A 23,068-nucleotide genomic window follows, 5' to 3' on the forward strand; every position below is an offset into this window, starting at 1 on the left:
GCAATGAGAGGTTTCTAGAAAAGGCAATATCATTTGGAAAATAAAAAAGACAAACAGAAAAATAAGTGGAACCAAATCTTCAAAAGAATTAAGTCTCTAAGTAGCAGAGACGTTTTTTCTGTCTCTACTAGGGACAGGACAAGTGACAACTGGAGTACTTTAGGAAAGACAGAAGAAATGATGACTCCATAAGAAAATAAAGCTGCGGAGAACTAAAGAACCTGCCCTTTAATTCTTCCTGATGTTACCCTACATCAAAAGGTAACAACTACAAGTATGTGTATGTGTATCAAACAAAATTCCCAAACAAATGAGTTTGAGTAAGCATGCATAATCTGTTGGTGCCAATAAAAATTTAAACCACTCTATAGGCTATATGTTAGGCATTATTTATATCAACTTACCCTTATAGACCTTAGAATGTTTCCTTTATGCTTAACAATATTCAGAAATGTCAGCAAACTATGTTTATATTTTAAAAAAGAAAAAGAAAAAGTCCTTATCTTTTACAGATACATACTAATGTCTGGGATTTGCTTCAAAAAAATTCAGGAGTGGGTGGATGTAGAGATGAAATAAGACTGGCCATGTGAAAAAAAAAAAAAAAGGACTGGCCATGTGTTGATAACTGTTGAAGCTGGGTGATGGATGCTTACATGGGGGTTCATTATATTTTCTTTATTTTGGGGTATATTTGAAATTTCCTATACTAAAAAGCTTTTTAAATTACCAAGATAGGTTAACTGTTTTTCTCCAGAAATTTTTAAGGCAAGGTACATTACTTAGTAGACTGGAATTGGATTACAGCCGTCCGTTGGTATCAGTGGGGGATTGCTTCTAGGACACCCCTGCAAATACCAAGATCCACAGATGTCCAAGTCCCTTATAAAATGGCATAGTACTGAATATTTGTATATAACCTACTCACATCCTCCCATATACTTTATTTATTTACTTTTTTATTTAAAAAAATTTTTTTTATTTTTGGCTGTGTTAGGTCTTCATTGCTGTGCACAGGCTTTCTCTAGTTGTGGCGAGCAGGGGCTACTCTTCATTGCGGTGCACAGGCTTCTCATTGCGGTGGCTTCTCTTGTTGCAGAGCACGGGCTCTAGGCACGTGGGCTTCAGTAGTTGCAACACACAGGCTAGGCAGCTGTGGCACGCAGGCCCTAGAGCAAGCGGGCTTCAGTAGTTGTGGCGCATGGGCTCAGTAGTTGTGGCTCGCGAGCTCTAGAGCACAGGCTATGTAGTTGCAGCACGTGGGCTCTAGGGCACACGGGCTTCAGTAGTTGTGGCGCGTGGGCTCAGTAGTTGTGGCTCGCAGCCTCTAGAGTGCAGGCTCAGTAGTTGTGGCGCACGGGCTTAGCTGCTCCACAGCATGTGGGATCTTCTCGGACCAGGGAGCGAACCTGTGTCCCCTGCATTGGCAGGTAGATTCTTAACCACTGAGCCACCAGGGAAGTCCCTCCCATATACTTTAAATCATCTCTAGATTACTTATAATATCTAATACAATGTAAATGTTATGTAAATAGTTGCTTTCATGTGGCAAATTCAATATTGCTTTTTCAAACTTTCTGGATTTTTTTCTTTTTTTAATATTTTTTATCCAAGGTTGGTTGAATCCGTGGATGCGGAACCTACAGATACAGAGGGCCAACTGTATATGTTTGCCCAAGAACACTTCTGATCCTTGAAGAATCTTTTATACATTCCCCAAAATAAAATAACTACCCCCCTGGGACTTCCCTGGCAGTCCAGTGGTTAAGACTCCATGCTTCTAATGCAGGGGGCACGGGTTCCTCCCCTAGTCAGGGAACTAAGATCCCACGTGCCACGCGGCAAAGCCAAAAAAAACAAAAAAACAAAAAAAACTGTATTTGACAAAACGAAAAAAAAACTTTAAAAATAAAAAATAATTTTTTTTAAATAACTACCCCCCGCTTCTCTCTGTAGATCTAGTTCCCATTTAACTTTCAAGACCACTGAAAAATCTTATCTCTTCTTTCAAATTCATAGTGATCCTCTGAATTCAAAAGCACATCCTAACCATGCCACTCTGAACTTCTTAGGTTTTGCCATGTAAGTGATCTCTTTATTTACAAACATGTATTTTTGCCTTGCACAACTAGACTACAAGCTCCATGATGGTTGGAACCATGTGCTATATTTCTTTCAACACCTTTGAAATACGTTGTGTAATGGTAGGTGGTTGATAAATATTTTTTTGATAGACTAAGCTTAGTAATTTGCCCATCCACGAGGGTCCAGAGAACTTCTGGTAGGAATACTTTTACAGTTGCCTATTCTCCTCTGACTCTAACTACACTGTCTTTTGGTAAACATGTATCAAGGCCTTGTGCTAAACAGTGTGGATAAGTAAGATGAGGGAACCATGTAACTTACCCCCAAGGAACTCACAGTAGAGAAGACGGAGAGAGACAAGGAAACAGCAAACTGTTGTAATAAGTACTGAATGACAAATATAGCACACAGTACATTACAGAGATGAAAACTTAGCTCTAAGAGTTTGATGTTGAATGTTCCATTGTGCTAAATCACCTTAAAGTTATAATTTCCTCACTCTTTGAACCTCTCAAATTTTTCAAAATATTCAAATCTCTAGTCACTTACCCTTGTTGTACAGGCTGTAACTGCAAGATCACTTGGGTTTTGGTATCTTCAGCATTCTCCCCTTCATTTCCTTCAGTGGGTACCACAACCACATCCCCCACTGGGACACTCACTTCCGCATTAGCCATCTTTCACATGAAGTCAGATAGCTGGAGCTGCTGTCAGAAACAAGAAGCACCAGTAACTTTGTCTGGTTTGAAAAGATGGCAACCATAGGAAAGGAACACCAAGATAATAACTATTAATTCCCAGGGCACCCTGCAGATCATGGTCCTCTGAAAAAGATGGGAACTGTGAGAAGGGGCTGACATAGGCTCTGATCTTTCCAGAAATGCCTTAGTACTCACTTGTTATTGTAGGTTTTCTTAGTATGTGTGATTCACCCAGTGGTATGCTAGAGCCAGCTCTACCAGCTCCAGAGAACCAACTGTGCACATCGCTTCCCAACTCCAAGTTTAGTGACATCAAGTTGGTAGCTTGAAATCAGTTGCTGGGAGAATATACACCACAGAAATTGACAAACATTACAAATCAGGATATTTTTTCTTCTAGAGAGCTGGTTTACAGCACAGCACTAGTTCCATCCCAAACTAAGCTCCTAGGAAGTAAGAATTATCTATTTTCTTTGCAACCAGCCATTATACCTCATCAAGTGCTCTGTCCTTTGTGAGTAGATACTAATAAGCAGATACTAATAAGTATCTGCTAACTAAACTAAGTTGCATGGGAAAAAGAAAGATTGTTCGCATCGTGTGGTTTTTTAATAAATGCTGAATCCAATTGCATGACCTCCAGGAACGTCTTAATACCTTTTTGCCTCATATTGAATGGAGATAGGGTCTTGCCTGACATCTCCCCTGCAGAGACTCTAAAGTAACTCAAAGCATTATCTTAATGAAAACTCAGAGGGCCCCAAGTTATTCTGCAGCTGTTAGTCTTCACAGCTGAAAAGATAGAGTCACATAAGAGAATATGGATAAGAACACTCTATTTACTTAGATATGTGAGTACTTGAAGATGATTAGGACTGTGCTGAAATGTGCTTAGATAGACAATGGATGCAAGTTTGAATATGTAACTAGTACTCAGAGGACAGAATCCACATTTCAGCTCTGCCACAGTAATTGTTTGCCTATAATACACACATTTAACATGGCACTCAAAATCTCCCTCATTTGGCCCCCAAATTTTCCCAGTTTCATCTGCAACTATAGTATCCCAAGAATCTTAAGATCCAGCCACACCAACCTCCCCAGATTTCTGAACGTGTAGTATGTACTTTCAGGTTTCTCTACCTTTGTTATTCCATAAGCCCAAAACTCCTTTCTCCCTCATCTCCTTCTCCCTTCAAGGTCCAGCTCAAAGCTCACTCCTCCACAAAGCCACTGCCAAACCATTTTCTTTTCTGAGGTCCCCCAATACTTGCTTGCAGCTCTCCTCTAGTGCTTATCACACTGTGCCTTGCACTGCAGTTAACTGAACAGACATCTACCTCCATGACTACACTACACTCTCTGTGAGAACAGGTGCTGCTTATCTAAAAATCTTGCTTCTTTCATGCCATGGCACAGCCAAAAATTTTTTTTAAAAATTAAAAAAATAAATAAAAAATAAAAATCTTGTCTCCCACAGCCTTGCTCATCATAGGCACTGACATACATTGGTTCAATCAATTTTTGTTTGTGTTTGACCTAGTTAAAATTCCTCATATGTGACTTAGACTTCTGCCCTTTATGATTCTCACATTCAAACTTTTTTCCTGGATTCAACACCTCCTATATCTAAAAGCCTCTTAAAATATCTTGTAGGCACCTTAAACTGAAAGCCTGTTCCCTCTCAAACCTGCTCCTATGTTTCCTGCCTCAATAAATGGTGCTACCCTCCACCCATTTTCTCAAGCCAGAAACTAAGGAGCTATTTTTGACTCCTCTTCTCTTTCTAAATCCAACCAACCACCAAATCCTATCCATTCTATCACTTATGTATCTCTTTTAACCAACCCCCACTCTCCATCTGTGCTGCCATCATCATATTCTGAGCCACCACACTGTTACCTGGATTTTTCCAGCTGCTTCTCATCAGTACCCTAATCTCTGGTCTTGATCTCCAATTCATTATCTACAGAGCAGACAAAGTCATCTTACTAAAGGCCATTTCCCCCACTTAAAAATCCTTCAGTGCATTCCCTTTGCCGCTATTAAGGTGTAAAGACCCTAACATGGCTTACAAAACCCACCAAATCTGTCGCCTGCCCACCCTGCTAGCCTCATTTCTCACAGTTCTTCCTCTCACATGGTGGGCTCCTGCCATTGCATTTTTTCCAATTTCTCAACTAAGCCATATTTCCTCACCTGAGCCTTCACACTTGTTTGCTCTACTGGGAATTCTCTTCTCTTTCCTTTTTGGCAAGTCACTGCTAAACTTTTATGACTTATTTAAAACATCGCTTCCTCAGAGAGGCCATCTGTGACATCCCTGACTAGATTTGAGAGGGTCTTCTTGCTTCCTCAGCGCCTGCAGCATCCCTGTCACAACCATCAACCCCCTTTGTCAGCTTCTCCCTCTCAGACTACATCCTGGCAGAGAAAGGATAGCTTTTCTTTTTCAACAGGCTCCCCTGTGCTAGCTCAGTGCCCAGGACTCCCGAGTGTAATAAATAGTTTTCAAATATCAGACTTCTATTTACAAAACTGCCTACCTAAAACTTCCTAAGAAAATCTGGCACATAGCATGTATGTAATAAATTTTTATGCAATGAGTAAACTCACTTTACCCTAAAAGACTTCTAGAATTTTCTCGTCTTTAACTGAGGGGATATCAATTTACTTAGACAGCTCAGGCTAAGCTGCCTTGCTTATTGCCCATCATTATGGCCAGTTCAATATGTACTGAGTCCCTACTCCACATCAGACACAGACTTAGCCTCCCTGGATATGAAAAGGGATGTTATCTGCTCTTAAGGAGCTACAGAAGGGAAAGAGATGTGTGACATTGTCACACAGTACAGGAAAAAAGTAATTGCAAGATACTACAATATACAATCTAAACTTACGTAAATTGAAGGTTTAAAACTGGCCGGGGTGGGGATTAGAGAATCAATGGACTGGTGTGGCTGGCTGCCAGCAAGAGAACCTAAATGATTAGGACCCTTGAGTCTAGAAAAAGCCAAAAGGGATATGATGAAGTATAAAATGCCATCAAATCCTAGAATAACTGAACCAATAGATATCGTCAAAGTTTGAACCATAAAAATGTAGGGTGAATTAAAATAATCACAGCTAACATCTGTCGGACACTTGTTTGTTGTAAAGCACTATTCTGTTACATATTTAATGAATTTAAAAGATGTAATACTTCAGCATGTAACAATCGTAGGGAATTTATTATTTCAAAAAAATGGTTTAAATGTTAAAAAATTAATAGCATAGGTAAATTAATGGGTTAGAGAAGCGGAATTAGGATGCTTCTAGTTCAACCTTCTACCCTAAGGTTGAGTCCTCTCTACAATACTCTGAATAAGTGGTAGACTAACTTCTTGATTAATACTTTCCTCAATAAGAACTCATAGTTTACTCCTTACCCCCCACACACCTCGGAACTCAAGAGGAAGGTTCTGGCTGCTTCTCTAACCTTCTGAGAGTTTATCAGAGAAGATAATTATCCACGACATATCTCTCAGTGTCAGTCAGAGACAAGTCTGATCCAACATGGCAATTCTTACATTCTTTAGAGAAGCAAGTTTGGGTTGAATATCTCTTATCATCCTAAATACCATATTCCTAGCAAGTAACCCGAACCAGCTCTACAGACTACACTGGTTAATTGCAAGGTCATCTCTTTGAGCTGAGTGTAAACTGAAAAGTAGCTCTTGTTTATAGCAACCAAAACTCCTAAGGCAAGATGAGTGAGTTGCCCCTTTGGGTATTTCATGGAAGGGGCCTTAGAGTATTCATTGTGGAATCGCACAACACTCTAATTCTAGGAGAACACACATGAAGGAAATATGTCAAACTTATGTGAAAAGGAAGAATTATTTGTAGCTATTTTCAAAGACAAATAAGACACCTTGAAAGTAAGCACGACAACTCACATAAACTATCAAAAAACTAAACAAATGATAATCTGACTTACTCTGGATTAAATTCACTTTGTGTCCTGAAAATTGTTTAAAACATGGCAAGATGTAAGCACAAGTGTCACATGATCATAGTAACATCAGAGTTGGTAGCTGAAACGGACTAACAGAAATACTAGATATCCTGAAATTTCTAACTCCAAAATGTATTTATTCCATACTTCATTGTAATTTTTGTAGACTGTGTGGTCTATTTTTAAGAAATTTCCAAGTTAAAACTTTATTATTACATGAGGCCAAAACTCCTGGATTTTTTTTTTCCTTCTTTATTCCTCCTCACGTATTTAGTAGGTGATCCAGGGTGCTACCAGATGTAATGAAGCCAATAAGATCACTACATAGGACCACTGTGAGGAAAAGAGCCAGAGCAAATGAAGTTTGGATAAGTCACATATTGGTGACCACTACGTAGGTGTTTAGGGAAGCAATAGCATAAAAGGGTTTTTTGTGGGTGCGTGAATGTTTTGTTTTTTCATGTCTATCTTCCCTTTCATGATTTTTCTCAAGTGTGTCAAATCTATTGTTTACTCTTTTTTTAAATTAAGTTTTAAATTTCAATCATTTCAGTTTTCATTACTAGGAATTTTATTGTATTCTTTTCCAAATCTGCTTGACCAGTAAAAGGGTTTTTTGAAGGGTCACCGTACTATAGTTGAGGAGACTTCTGCTTAGGACAAGACCAAAATACAGCCCAAACTAACCCAATGAAGTTGAGTACAAGTTGGCTATTCAATATGTTTGTTGAAGTAAATATGAATAAGTGGTTGACTAACAACTAATGACAAAAGTCATCAAGTCAGCAGACTAATTTAAATACACATAACTGATAAAAGGCTGACAAATTAGGGGAGGCAGTCCATTTAATGAAGAAGTCCCCCAAAGAGAGAAAAGAATCCTCTGTGAGACTAGAATTATCTGATCCTCCCTTTCCCTAATCCTCCAGGTTAAGGAGGAAAATGCCACTTCTTGGTTCTCCTAAACAGACACCAGTTAAGGTCCCTGCTGTGTCTGTTAGGAAGTGTTTTTTAATTTCTCGCATCTTGAGAGGAGAATGCAGGCCTCCTCCTGCTCCTTAGACGGCCAAGCCTTCCCTTGATCCCTAGCTCAAGACTTGACGTGCCTTAGTCTGGGTGGATCACACTCCAGGACCTTCAAGTAAGAGTCTGCCCTCACCTCTCCTGCCCCTCAATTAGAAGACAGCAGGCCAATTCCCCTGTCATTTTAGAAAGCAAGGGTACTCTAGCCTTCTTCCCATCAATTATCTTCTGTCCGGTCCTCAAAAACACGGGTTTCCCCATCCCCGACAGACCAGATCAGCCTGCTCTCCACCTATAATATCAGGAGGTACTCCCAGCTCTCTGTTATTCCCTCACAGATCTGGACCCTTCTCATTCCTTCCTCTGGAGGCTCTGAGGTGTCTTCCTACCGCCCCCTCATCTAGGGGAAGGTAGGGGCCTGCTCACTTTCCCTTGGAGCTCTTCTTTCTTGTCCCCTGCTCCCACTACCGGACCTGTCACCACGCCTTCGGGGAAGCACCTGCTTCTTTCCCCCTGGACTGAATGGCCGAGGCCTCTAACGCGCCCCCGGGTGAAGCGTGGACCCTCCTTTCTTCAACAAAACCCACTCTCTGCTCTTGCTCCCCACCCCAAGGCTCCGAGGGATACTCCCGGGCGGGCAGCGGGCTTCCTTCACTGTTCGCCCCACTTTCACCACTATCCCCCAGCCTGAGCGCGACCCAGGCCTCTCCCCAGCTCGACCCAGGCCTCTCCCCAGCTCCTCATCGAAGGGCCTGGTGCTCCCCGGATCCCGCCTTTGGGGATACCCCTGGATCCCCGGACCCCTCCCCAGGGTCCTGGGCGTCCGGGCCTCTCAGTCCGGAGTCGCTCCGGCCCCTCCTGGTCCCTCGGCCGAGGACTTCCGGGCCCCTCGGTCCGAGGCTCCGGGGCCCCCCAATGCCAGGCTCGCCTGCCCCCAGCCGCTCTCGGCCGGGGTCCGGACCCGGGCGCCGCGGCCGGCCGCGCTGGGGGCGGCCCGGCTGCTCGGGCGGACCCAGCGGCAGCGTCCCCCCACCCCCCCGCGGCGCCGCGACGTCCGCTCGCTCCCCGGCGGCGGCGGCGGCACGCACAGGGCGTGGGGAGGCGCCCGCGGAGGCAGGAGCCCCCCGCCCCCTGCGCGCCCGCCCGCCCTCGCCGGCCGCCGCGCGGCCCCCGCGCCCGCCCCCCCGCCCCCACCCCACCCCGCGCCCGCGCCCGCGCGCCCACCCCTCCCCCTCCTCACCGTCTCCGTCGGGCGGGCGGGCGGCGAGCGGCCAGGGCGGGCGGGCGACGGAGCATGCGCAGACGCCGCCACGGCCGCTACCGCCACCGCCGCCGCCAGGCCCGGCTTCAACACTTCCGGCCGCCGCCGCCGGCGAGTTGGCTCCTTAAAGGGGACGCGTCCCTATTGTCGGCCCCGCGGAGGATGAACTTCAGCCGAAGGGTTTGGGCCCTTTATCAGAGCAGGAATCTCCTGCCCTGGAAAATTAGTGTTGGGAGGGACGCCAGGGACCCTGATAACTCTTCTAACCCCACTTTATGGGTGAGGAAAACGAGACCTAAATTAAAGACTAACCTCATTCGCAATCAGGGGCAAAGGCATGTCTCTCAAAGGCAGGACTCCCCTTGGAGGACTCTGCCCCTCTTCCTGAAACCCGGTTATGAAGCTTACGTTCATCAGACCTTCAGAAGTGATGATACAACTATCATTTTGAAATCAAAGGTCTGGTTCAGGATAGAGTCAGTAAGCAAACTCCTTTGCGTTCTCACCCATGCATGTTTGTCAAGCCTTTTCTGGTTGTGAGGTTTGTTCTGGGTTCAAGTCATAAATTCTTTGGGGGTTACTGAACAGCTCTAAGCCCCTATTTCGCCTAGGACGTAGGTTGTTGTTAAGTGTTAAAAGAAATGATCCTTGAAAATGCTTAGGAAAGTTCCTGGGGCCAGTAATAGTAATTAGCAAGTATTAAGACCTTTCTATGGCCAGGCCTTAAGGAAGATGCCTTTGTCTCATATAATCTTCTTGGCAGCTCTACTAAATAGCTTCTTTTCACTGCCGTTTTACAGATAAAATACAGGAGGCCAAGAGAAGTTAACTAATCCCTCAAGGTCACAAAACTTGTAAATGGTATAGCCGGGATGTAAACTCAGGCCCTTTTTTCTGCAGAGTACATGGTCATAACCACTCAGATGTTGCTACCGTGATTAAGAACGAATGAGGTAGTGGTATGCAGGTACTGTTTTGGAAGGGGAGAGAGAATTGCTTCCCCATCTTGCCCCTTCCTACGAGTCACATCTCTGATCTCTGTCCCCTCTGTCATGACGAGGTGACAGGAAGTTTTACAGGTTCTTGATTCAAGAACAGGTAGGCAGCCCAGGAGTCAAACAATAGAATAGGATTTGGGGGTCAGACAACCTGGATTCTAGGCTTGGTTATCGCAGCCCAGGGATATTGGCCAAGTCACAACTCCCTTAAGCCTTGATTTCCTCATCTGTAAAATAGAGATGATTTTCCCACTGTGCCCACCTCTGAGGGCTGTTTCCAGGATCAAATAAGGAGACTTAGTATCCATGTTCATATCTGTTCTTATGATCAAGAACTTACACATTAGTAGGTGATTTTGAATATAATAGGGGCTGGTCATGAGTGGACTCTTGACCTTTGTGAACTATTTCACAGCAAGATCATCTATATCTTTTGACTATGCATCATGCACTCATTGAACATTGACCAAAATCCTGTCCCTGCCTTCCAGAAGTTCTCGGTCTACCTTCTTCAGAGACAGAATTGTAAACATACAAGACAGTACAGTGTGATAGGTGTTATCATAGAGATATAAACAAAGCACAGAAAAATTGCAAAAGACTCTCCCTGGAGGAATCCTGAAAGGCTTCACAGAGGAGGGGGCATTTATGCCTGGTCTCAAACAATGAGTAGGAGTTCATCAAAGGGAAAAGTGGGGAAGAGCATTCCAAAAAGAACATGTACAAAGAAATACAGGGAAATGGGCCTGAAGAGGGGGGCTGGAACCAGATGGTTCTCATAAGGGGTAAGGAGATATCCTGCAAGGAGTGGGGAACCAAGGGAGGTTTAAGTCCTGTTCAGTTGTAGTGCTAACACCCAGCCCCAGCCCACAGGACTTACCTGGACCACTGAAGTAATTTTCTAGTACTCAGCAACCCTATCCACCCACCTGCAAATGTTATCCGCCCTAGGCACCTAAAGGGAGTAACCCTTTAAAGAAATGATGTCAAATTATGTGACTTCCCTGTTAAAAACCCTTCAGTAGCTTCCCATTGCACTTAGAATAAAATCCAGACCCCTCACTAGGGCCACCATGTGTGATCTCCATCCTGCCCTCCTCTGCCCCTCACTCACTGTGCTCTGGATGCTCTCTTTGTGCCTGGAACTCTTCTCAGGGCCTTGTCACTGGCTCTTCCCCCTAGCTGGGAAGCTCCTCCCTCAAGTCTTCAGAGCTCACTCTCATCTTTCCTTCCTCACAGACCTTCACTGGCTCCCAACCTTAAAGTGGGGTCCCCAGCCACCTTCTTCCCTATCATTGTTGCTCCCAGTTCCACCAGGGCACTTGTCAGGTTCATTTGGGGGACTATTCAGGGCACCATGTCTGAGACAACTCCCATCCATGTCCTAGTCATTTTCTCTCAACCCCCCAGCTTACCTTCATAGCAATCCCCACAATGTGAAATCCCCTGGATTATTTATCTATTTTGTGTCAACCTATAGAGTTTGGTGCACAGCAAATGTTTGTGGATCGAATGAATGAATGATCAGAAAAATTATGAGATACGGACTGGAGAGGAGAAAGACCAGGAAAAGGAAACTATGTGAGGGAGACTAGGATCATCTTGCTAGGATCATCCCCACAAGAGAGAGAGGGACTCATGCAGGGCAGAGTTCATGGCTGTGCTCCAGACACAGTTCCAAATTGGAACCAACAGGTCTTAGTGACCAAGCAAATGAGGGGAGTGAGAGAAAGGGACAAGGATGACCGCAAGTGAAGGAACAAAGCAGGAAGAGTTTGTTGGGGATTGAGGGAAAGTAGAAGTAATGAGTCCATTTGGACTTGTTGAGTCTGCGGTGTTTGAGGGACATCTAAATGAAGGCATCCAGAGGAAGTTGGATTGACTGGTCTGAGGCAAGAGTCCAAGACTGGATTTTGGGACCTGTCAATGTAGATGGGCCACAGAGGCCAAGAGTGGATGGGTCACCCAGGAAGAGTGTGCAGGGAATGCGAGGCCCAAACCTGGGGAACATTAAGCCTTGAGGAACCTGAAGGAACCAACCAGAAGTGGTAAGAATGCTTAGCTCCCTGGACAGAGAAAAGAAAAGAAGCCCAGAGAGCAGGCAGGGCGCTTCCAGAAGGGGATGGATGGCGGGACTTCTCTGGTGGTCCAGTGGGTAAGACTCCGGGTTCCTAGTGCAGGGGGCCAACGTTTGATCCCTGGTCGGAGAACAAGATCCCGCACGTGTGCCGCAACTAAGAAGTCCTCATGCCACAACTAAGAGTCTGCATGCTGCAACTAAGTCCCATGCTGCAACTAAAAGAGCCCACACTCCGCAACTAAAGATCCCACATGCCGCAACTAAGACCTGGAGCAGCCTAAATAAATAAATAAATATTTTTTTAAAAAAAGAAGAAGATGGCACCAACAATGCCAGATACTGCAGAGAGATCAGGCAAGGAAAAAGGAGGAGTCATTGGACTTAGCAGCTAAGAGGATATTGCTGATCCTTCCAGGGTGGGTCACCTCTGAGGTTAGGGAGGAGGCCAGATTGGAGTGGATCAAATGGTAAGTGGGAGAAGTAGCAGAAACAGTGAGTGGAGAAAATTCTTTAAAATTTTTTTTTTTTTTTTTGGCTACATTGGGTTTTCGTTGCTGCGCACGGGCTTCTCATTGCGGTGGCTTCTCGTTGCGGAGCACGGGCTCTAGGCGCGTGGGCTTCAGTAGTTGTGGCACGTGGCCTCGGTAGTTGTGGCTCACGGGCTCTAGAGCGCAGGCTCAGTAGTTGTGGCACACGGGCTTAGTTGCTCCGCGGCATGTGGGATTTTCCCAGACCAGGGCTCGAACCCGTGTCCCCTGCATTGGCATGCGGATTCTTAACCACTGCGCCACCAGGGGAGCCCTAAAATTTTTTGACAAAAAAAAAGGAACTAAGACATAAGGCAAAAGATGATTATTTTAAGAGGCGAAAAAGTCATGTGAAGGCTTTCCTTTTTTATTTTTTCACTTAATTGTTTTTCCTGTAATTACCTGTTCACTGCAGAAAATTGTAAAATGCATAAAAGGATGGAGAAGCAGGAAAAAAAAAACCCACGTATTTAACATGTGGTATATTTCCTTCCAATCTTTTTTCTATGCATTTTTTTTCCTTTAGCTTGAAGAATTGTCTTGAATGTGCAATCCATGTTATTCTTCTTTTCCCCTTAAACACTGTTTCCTAAACATTGAAGAGAATAATTTTTCTTCTCCTCTTCCCACACCCCACCTCACCCTCACCCCACCCCATCCCCTTCCTTCTCCCTTTTTTTTGGCTGGGCTGAGCAGCTTGCAGAATCTTAGTTCCCTGACAGGGATTGAACCCACACCCTCCCTTGGCAGTGAGAGCATGAGAGTGCAGAGTCCTAACCACTGGACCACCAGGGAATTCCCTTTTCCTTCTTCTTTTCAATATGAGACATACTTCAATGGCCAGTCTGGTTCTATCCTCCCCTCTAGCATTCTTGGGGTCTCTCTGATTTCTGAGCAGACAATTTTGTTTGGGAGATAATTCTGTTCATTTCGGGTGACTAAAAAAGCTGAACAGTGGAAGGGCCAAAAATAACTTTGGGGGTAGCTGGCAGGGTTAGGAGAGGCCCCCGTGTGGGATGTTCAAGGCTTTCAGGCCCCCTTGGGGAGACTGTGGGTATGAACTGGACAAGGCCCACAGTGGCTGCAATCAGTTTGAAAACAGCAGGGAAACTGAGGGACAGTGGTACCCAGACCTGCTGAGAGCTTGCTCTAAGCACGTTAGATCCATATAACCTCCCAGGTCCTGTTATTAACCCAGTGTAACGTGAGAGGTTAAGAACATTCCCACAGTCAGAGAATTCCCTGGCAGTCCAGTGGTTAGGACTCTGTGCTTTCACTGCCGAGGGCCCAGGTTCAATCCCTGGTCGGGAAACTAAGATGCTGTGCAAGCTACGCAACCAAAAAAGAAAAAAAAAACAAAACTTTCCCACATTCATATATCTATTTGTTGGCTGTGTTGTATTTGATCTTAGGCAGTTGCACTCCAGAGCCCATGCTCCTAGTACCCCACCGTTGTGGCCCTCCTATCCCTGGTCGCACATAGAATCACTTGGGGAGATCTTATAAAATACTCATACCAGAGTCCCACCCCAGATAAATTCAAGTGGAATCTGTGAGGCTAGAGCCTGGCCATGAAAATTTTCTAAAATGTCCCTCGATGACTCTAATGGACAGCCAGGTGGAAGAACCACAGCTCTGCTGGCTCTTAACTATGTTTATTTCAAGCCAAGTAACAGCAACAGCAGCATGAATAATAACAGCTAAAGCTTACTAAGTGCCAGGCCATTTAATTTATTTATTTATTTTAATTTATTTAGCTTATTTTATTTTTGGCTGTGTTGGGTCTTCGTTGCTGCGCGCAGGCTTTCTCTAGTTGCGGCAAGCAGGGGCTACTCTTCGTTGCAGTGCGCGGGCTTCTCACTGCGGTGGCTTCTCATTGCAGAGCACGGGCTCTAGGTGCATGGGCTTCAGTAGTTGTGGCACACAGGCTCAGTTGTTGTGGCGCACGGGCTTAATTGCTCCGCGGCATGTAGGATATTCCCGGACCAGGGCTCGAATCTGTGTCCCCTGCATTGGCAGGCGGATTCTTTTTTTTTTTTTTTTTTGAGATTTGATTGCAAAGCAATGTTCATTATTATTATTTTTTAACATCTTTATTAGAGTATAATTGCTTTACAATGGTGTGTTAGTTTCTGCTGTATAACAAAGTGAGTCAGCTATACGTATACATATATCCCCATATCCCCTCCCTCTTGCGTCTCCCTCCCACCCTCCCTATCCCACCCCTCTTGGTGGTCACAAATCACCGAGCTGATCTCACTGTGCTATGCGGCTGCTTCCCACTAGCTATCTATTTTACATTTGGTAGTGTATATATGTCCATGCCACTCTCTTACTTCGTCCCAGGGTTACCCTTCCCCCTCCCCGTGTCCTCAAGTCCATTCTCTACGTCTGGCAGGTGGATTTTTAACCACCGGGCCACCAGGGAAGACCCCCAGGCCATTTTAAACACTTGTTATTAACTTATGGAATCCCCACAAGGTAGGTACTAGCAGTGTCCCCATTTTACAGATAGGAAAACTGAGGTAGCATAGTTGGTATGTGGTAGAACCAGAATCTGAGCTCTTGACCTCAGTCTATGCTATGGCCTAACCATTATGATTTCCTGAGACTAGCTGCTCATAGGATTGAAGGGAAAAGAAACTAACATTGCTTAAGCCCTTTCTCTGTATCTGCAGTGTGCTAGGAGCTTTTCCATAGATAAAATTCCAGGCAGGGAATTTCCTTTCCAGGTAGGGAATGTTACCCCCATTTCTCAGAAGAGGCAAAACAGGCTCAGTGAAATTAAGTGGCACAGCCTCAGGTTACAAGTCTAAGAAGTTGCAGAGCTGCCACTCCCAATGGGTCCGTCCAAATTCCAGGCTCTGTCCACTTATTTGAAGTAACTAAAATAGTCAACTTCATAGAGACAGAAAGTAAAATAGTGGTTACCAGGGGCCGAGGGAAGGGGGGTTTGGGAAGTTGTTAGTGTTTAATGGGAGTTTCAACTGAGGATGATGAAAAAGTTCTAGAAATGGATGGTGGTGATGATTGCACAACAATGTGAATGTACTTAATGCCGCTGAACTGTACACTTAAAAATGGTTAAAATGATAAATTTTACGTTAAGTATATTTTAATCACAATTTTAAAAATTAAAAATGAATAAAATAAAATAAGATAATTTAAAGGAAGTAAGAGACAGTGAAAAGCGAGGTTTTGGGCATGCCTATGATGTCCCTGGGCAGGAAGCTGGTCATGAGCTGAGGGAGCTTACACTCTAGTGGGCATAACAGTGCATATGCCAAGCGCCTGGTAGAGAGCATGTACTCAGAAGTATAGCTACTAATAGTCCCCGTCACAGATGGGGAGACTGAGGCCCAGAGAGGGCCTTAACTAAGGTCCTGTAGCCAATGGAGGCAGCTGACTGGGCTCTGTTCTAAAAGGTAGGTGGGTGGTGCCAGTTGGAGTATTAATAATAATACCAGCTGGCATTTCTTGAGTGCTTATTCCATTCCAGATATGATTCCCAGTCCCTCTGTGAGTGTGGATACCACATTTACTCTTCCCAACCTCCCTGTGAATGAGGTACCATTATCGTGTTCCTTTTACAGATGAGGAGACTGAGGCCAAGACAGAGACTGATTCAAGGTCACAGAGCCAGCAGGACTTGAATCTTGTCCTCTCTGGCTCCAAAACCAGCAAGTCAGCCTTTTGCTTTGGTGGTGGTGGAGGACAGTAGGGGTGGATGGGGCTGGTGTGCGGAGGAGGTGATTCACTTGACTGTATCTGGATTCATCCCAGATTTTTTTTTTTTTGCACCTACGGGCGGAACTTCCTCCTTTCCAGATTCAGTCCCCATCTATTAGTGGCTTCTGGCTTCCAAGAATGTGATACAGAGGGTGGGGTGAGCTGCGAGGGGTGGGGAGGTAGACACAAAAGTGCAGGCAGTCTTTAGTAAACACAGATTTTTGAGTGCTCTCTATGTACCAGGCAATGTTCCAGGGGCTGGGAGTCCCGTGTGAATAAAATAGATTTTGTCTCTGTTCTCATAGAAATTCTATTGCAGAGTGTATACATTGGGGGGGGGGGTAGAAAGAGAGGGGAAGTGGGGGAGGGAGGAGGGGAGTGGATATAGACAAGGGACAGGATATGCCAGGTGTCAGTAAGGGCTATAAAGGAGATGTGAGAGAGAGAGTGACTGGGGAGGGGACATAACTAGACACAGTGAGAACAGGAAAGGCCTGGCTCAGGAGCTAAGGCATGGAGGATGAGAAGGAGCCAGCTGAAGATCTGGAAGCAGAACATTCCAGGATTCTATGGGGAAACAGCACAGGCAAAGGCTGTGAAATCCATGTGTTGGAGGAACTTAGAGAAGGCCAGTCAGGCTGGAGCAGAGTGACAGAAAGAAAAGGAGTAAAAAGAAGATCCCAGTGCCAGCTCATGCAGGGTCTTGTAGACCACAATGAGGAGCACAAGGTTAATTCTAAGGGAAAGGAAGGCCATTGGAGGAGTTAAGAATGAAGATGAGGGCTTCCCTGGTGGTGCAGTGGTTAAGAATCTGCCTGCCAGTGAAGGAGACATGGGTTCGAACCCTGGTTCAGGAAGATTCCCACATGCCTCGGAGCAACTAAGCCCGTGCGCCACAACTACTGAGCCTGAGCTCTAGACCCTGCGAGCCACAACTACTGAGCCCACATGCCACAACTACTGAAGCCCGCTCACCTAGAGCCCATGCTCCGCAACAAGAGAAGCCAACGCAGTGAGAAGCCCGCGCACCGCAACAAAGAGTAGCCCCCGCTCGCCGCAACTAGAGAAAGCCCGCGCACAGCAACGAAGACCCAACGCAGCCAAAAATAAAAATAAATGTTTAAAAAAAGAATGAAGACGAGAAGGCAGCATGACAGGGGACTTCCCCGGTGGTCCAGTGGGTAAGACTCTGCGCTCCCAACGCAGGGGGCCAGGGTTCGATCCCTGGTCGGGGAACTAGATCCCGCATGCATGCTGCAGCTAGGAGTCTGAATGCCGCAACTAAGAAAGCCCACATGCTGCAACTAAAAGACCCCGCATGCTGCAACGAAGATCCTGCATGCTGCAACTAAGACCTGGCACAGCCAAAATAAATAAATATTAAAAAAAAAAAAAAAAAAGAAGGCAGCATGACAGGAAGTCAAAAGACCAATTAGGAGGTTCTGGCTATAAGATAACAGAACAGGTGATGACGGTGGGGATTCAGGAGGTGGTCTTAGAGGGGTCTTTTGGAGGTGACTAAGTGATGGAGGTGCCATTCACTGAGGTGGAGGAGACAAGAGGAGAAGCAGGTTTGATGGGGGATGGGAATCTAAGGGGAAATAGGGATAAAAATTATGAATTCAGTTGTGGACATGTTGAAATTGCAGAGTTAGTAGCTGGCCAGGCAGCTGGAGACAGTGTTCCAGGCTGGAATTAGATACCTGGGAAGAGAGACCAGAGGCTGCCCACTCTGGGGACCCATAGGCCATACCTCTTCACAGATGGATAATGTAGAGTCCAGAGGATGCCTGAAGTTTTCTTTTTTGTTTTATTTTGTTTTTGTTTTTGTTTTAATTGGTTATCAACATTTACAAATCCAGAGATATCAAATAAAAGGATTTCCGCCTCCTCTTCCAAATTGGCTGTTCTGGTCACACTGGGCCCTGGGCCCACGTACTGGGAAGGCCACAGCAGGCTGGTAGGGGAGCCCACTGCTCCTCCAGATCAGGCATGAACTCGTCAGCTGGTCCCACCACAGCAGGCCTGCTGCAGATTCCACTCAAGGCCTGGTTCTGGCAGCCCTAGAGTTTCATCCTCTGGCATGGGCAGGAGGTGACACCATAGAAGAGGAAAAAGTTGGTCTGGGACAGAGCAAATAATTTCTCCCATTCTGTAGTGGTTATTGTTAGTGGTTACCGATACACAAAAGTTGTAAATTCTGATGAAGTCCAATTTACTTATGTTTTCTTTTGTTGCCTGTGCTTTTCGTGTCATATTTAAGAAATCATTACCAAACCCAATGTCATAAAACTTTTCCCCTGTTTTCTTCTAAGCACCTTATAGTTTTAGCTCTTAAGTTTTAGATCTTTGATCTGAGTTATTTTTTGTATGTGGTTTAAGGTAAAATTTCAACTTCATTCTTTTGCATGTGGATATCCAGTTTTCCCAACACTATTTGCTGAAAAAACTGTCCTTTCCCCATTGAATGGTCTTGGCACTTTTACCAAAAATCATTTGATGTGGGCTTCCCTGGTGGCGCAGTGGTTGAGAGTCTGCCTGCCAATGCAGGGGACGCGGGTTCGAGCCCTGGTCTGGGAGGATCCCGCGTGCCGCGGAGCGGCTGGGCCCGTGAGCCACAACTACTGAGCCTGCGCGTCTGGAGCCTGTGCTCTGCAACAAGAGGGGCCGCGATAGTGAGAGGCCCGCGCACCACGATGAAGAGTGGCCCCCACTTGCCGCAACTGGAGAAGGCCCTCGCACAGAAACGAAGACCCAGCACAGCCATAAATAAATAAATAAATAAAAATTAAATAATGTATAATTCAGGTGTACTTTAAAAGAAAAAAAATTTTTTAAAAAATCATTTGATGCCGCAATTTATTTCTGGACTCTCTATTGTATTCCATTGGTCTATATGTCTGTTTTTATACCAATACCACAAAATTTTTACTTAGTTTGCTTTGTAGTAAGTTTTGAAATCGGGAAGTTTAGTCCTCCAACTTTGTTCTTTTTCAAGAGTGTTTTGGGTATTCAGCGTCCCTTGAGAATCCAAATGAATTTTAGGATGGGTTTTTCTAAATATTTCTGTAAAAAGTGTCATTGGGATTTTTATAGGGATTGCACTGAATCCACAGTTTGTTTTGGCTAGTACTGCCATCTTAAAAAGATTAAGTCTTTCAACCTGTGAACATGGAATGTCTTTCCATTTGTTTCTGCCTTCTTTAATTTCTTTCAGCAATGTTTTGTAGTTTTAATGTACAAGTTACACTCCTCCTTGGCTACATTTCACCTCCTTGGTTAAATTTATTCCTAAGTATTTTATTCTTTTTGATATTATTGTAAATGGAATTATTTTCTTAATTTCCTTTTCAGTTAGTGTATAGACTACAATTTTTGTGTGACCTTCATTTCTTATCAGTGGTCACTGATCCCAACATCCGAGATATGGACCGATAGGGGATCTCAGGAACCAGATTTGGTTGGTTTCAAGAGAGGAGCCACGCTGGCATCTGCCCATCTGAAGGATGGAAACTTCCTCTTCTCTTCTGACAAATTGACACCCTCTTCCCCTCCATCCTTCAAAATACCAAAGCTTCATAGCCTCTCAAAATCCATCTCCCTGAACCACCTCCCCTTCCCCCACCCGCCTGCAGTAAACCTATCCTGTTGGGAGTCTCTGATATTATTTGAAGTAATTCTATTTTAATTTCAGAAGGGTCTGCTACTTTCTTGCAAGTGGTGAAATCTTCATTACCTGTAAAATTAGAAGATTGTTTTGTCCTACATAGGAGAGTACAGTCAACTCTCCAGAATGGACAGAAACACACTTTTTTTTTTTTCCACACACACACTGTATTTTATTTTTACAAGAGATAAATAAACTGACACCAAGCATTGTAAATGGATGACCACAACAAAAGCAACAATGATTGCAATTACCAAACACGAAACACACTCATACTATGTCGTAATATTGACATTCAGTCCAGTAATCCTCCACTGTAACAGCTCCTTTACTTTGCAGTGAAAATTGATTTGTATATTTTTTGCCTCTGAGTCCTTGTGGGATTTTTTTTTTTTATTCAAACAGAAAGTCACAAAAAGTATAATCATCCTCATCAGTTAACTCAGTCCCATGTAATTAATTTTTTTTTTCATCTTGATCTTTTGTTAGCACTTTTATGAATTCATCAGTTTTCCATTAGAGTTCTGAGAAACATGCTATCTTGTTTACTCCTATATCCTAGGACACAGTAGGTGCTTAGTAAATAGTGGCCAATGTAATTGTATATACACAAGAACTTCATGGATTGTGAAATGCTCTACAAATACGTATTGAATGTCTATTATGTGCCAGGTACTACACCAGAAACCATGGACTCAAGTGGTCTATAAGACATAAATAAGTTCCCTGCCCTCACATACGTGACATCTGGCTGGGGAATATAGATACTGAACAATTAACTTTGCAACTAATGCATTAACAACGATCATGATAATGTTCTGCAGAGAATTATATGGTGCTATGAAAGAGTGTAATAGAGTGTAGGGGAGCTAACCTAGTGAGGGTTGGGGGGGTCAAGGAGGCCCTCTCTGAGGAAGTGACATTTGAACTGACATATGAAGAATGAGGAGGAGTTAGCCACTTTGGGAGAAGGGGATAGGAAGACAGGCTGTTGAGAAAGAGTATTTCCAGATGGAGGAGAGAAATTTCTGGAGGCCCTGAGTTGAGGAGAGTAGTGGCTTCGGAGAAACCGAAAGAAGACCAGTGTGGCTTGAGCCCTGAGAACAAAGAAGGTGGTGGGTCACTCAAAATTTACAGGATGTTAACCCAAGCTAGTTAGGTGCCATTAAAGGGTTTTAATGAGTGAGTGAAAAGTTTTCAGCTAACACACAGAAGCTCAAAATACAAGAAATATACTGAAGTCAAGTTTCTAGGGACTTCCCTCATGGTGCACTGGTTAAGAATCCGCCTGCCAACGCAGGGGACAGTGGTTCGAGCCCTGGTCTGGGAAGATCCCACATTGCCGCAGAGCAACTAAGCCCATGTGCCAAAACTACTGAGCCCGTGTACCACAACTACCGAAGCTCGCACACCCTAGAGTCCATGTTCCGCAACGAGAAGTCACCGCAATGAGAAGCCCGATCACCACAAGGAAGAGTAGCCCTTGCTCGCCGCAACTAGAGAAAGCCCGCGCGCAGCAACGAAGACCAAACGCAGCCAAAAATAAATAAATAAATAAATTTTTTAAAAAAAGTTTCTAAAGTAGGGAACTTATTCCATAAACTGATTATATATTCTCAGGCTCCTAGCTGAGTGAACTTTTCTCCTTTTAGCCCTTGATTTTTTTTACAGCTTTATTAAAATATAATTTACATATCAAAAAACTTATCCATTTTAAGTGTACAATTCAATGATTTTAGTAAATTTATAGAGTTGTGCAACATAATTTACTTTTAGAACATTTCCTTCACCCCAAAAAGATCCCTCATGCCCATTTGTAGTCAGTCCCTGCTCTCAACTCCAGTCCCAGGCAGTCTCCAACCTACTTTCTGTCTATAGATTTGCCTCTTCTGGACATCTTATGTAAAAGGAATCATATAATATATAGTCTTCTGTGACTGGCTTCTTTGTGAGTCTGATTTTATTTTTCATCATTTGTATTCCAGTGACTATGTGTCCTCATTATTTCTCTAATCTTTTCATGTACTCCATATTTCCTTAGAAAACTGGAAAATACGGATAAGTAAAACGAAAAAAGCTTCACTCTCCTAATAAATCTTCCTTCTCTAACAGATTCCCCTCTAGTTGACATTCTCCTTGGGTATTCTGTGCTGTGAGAGCAAAGGATTCCTCTCAGACCTGGGCTCACCTCTTGACTGCTACTTTCTAGCTCTGTGATCTGGGCCTCTCAGAGCTTCTGTTTTCTCATTTGTTAAGTGAGCAAAATAATACAGCCAGCCCTCTGTATCCCCAGGTTTTGCATCCACAGATTCAACCAACCATGGATTAAAAATTAAAAAAAAATCCAGGAAGTTCCAAAATTCCAGAAAGCAAAACTTGAATCTGCCACCTCCCTGCAACTATTTTACATAGCATTTACCTTGTATTAGGTATTATAAGTAATCTAGAGATGATTTAAAATATAACTGGAGGATGTGCATAGGTTACATGCAAACACTAGGCCGTTTTTTGTTTTGTTTTGTTTTTGGCTGCATTGGGTCTCTCTTACTGTGCGCGGGCTTTTCTCTAGTTGCGGCGAGCAGGGGCTATTCTTTGTTGTGGTGTGCAGGATTTTCAGTGCGGTGGCTTCTCTTGTTGCTGAGCACAGGCTGGGCGCGCGGGCTCCGCAGTTGTGGCTCGCAGGCTCTAGAGCGCAGGCTCAGTAGTTGTGGCACACGGCCTTACTTGCTCTGCGGCAATGTGGGATCTTCCTGGATCAGGGCTCGAACCACTGTCCCCTGCGTTGGCAGGCGGATTCTTCACCACTGCGCCATGAAGGAAGTCCCTAGGCCGTTTTACATAAGGCACTTGAATATGTGCGGATTTTGGTATCCAACGGGGGAACCTGGAACCAACTTCCCCGTCCTGCACAGATATGGAGGGACTACTGTATATCTGAGTACACTATACATTCGTTGTTAGAATTAATGAATCCTTGGAGCTAAATTTTTCTTTCCTTTT

At 44.4% G+C, this 23,068-nt stretch overlaps 1 protein-coding gene across 5 annotated transcripts in view; it reads right to left on the reverse strand.

The window, feature by feature from the left end:
- Positions 1-9,100, reverse strand: part of GMEB1 (glucocorticoid modulatory element binding protein 1) — a 29,490-nt gene extending 20,390 nt beyond the window's left edge. For 2 of the 5 annotated variants that reach the window (XM_061186892.1, XM_061186888.1), the window contains exons 1-2: positions 9,047-9,100; positions 2,635-2,792 (exon numbers count right to left, since the gene is read on the reverse strand). In XM_061186892.1, coding sequence (XP_061042875.1) covers positions 2,635-2,762 — 128 coding nt within the window. In that variant the 5' untranslated portion in view covers positions 2,763-2,792; positions 9,047-9,100. Of the gene's footprint in view, positions 1-2,634; positions 2,793-2,981; positions 3,137-4,985; positions 5,007-9,046 lie in introns of those variants that run through there. The other 3 variants (XM_061186890.1, XM_061186891.1, XM_061186889.1) reach the window with 3 other exon arrangements.
- Between the last annotated feature and the right edge of the window lie 13,968 nt (positions 9,101-23,068).

Source organism: Eubalaena glacialis, chromosome 3 (assembly GCF_028564815.1).
Source record: "Eubalaena glacialis isolate mEubGla1 chromosome 3, mEubGla1.1.hap2.+ XY, whole genome shotgun sequence".
NCBI classification, from domain to species: domain Eukaryota; kingdom Metazoa; phylum Chordata; class Mammalia; order Artiodactyla; family Balaenidae; genus Eubalaena; species Eubalaena glacialis.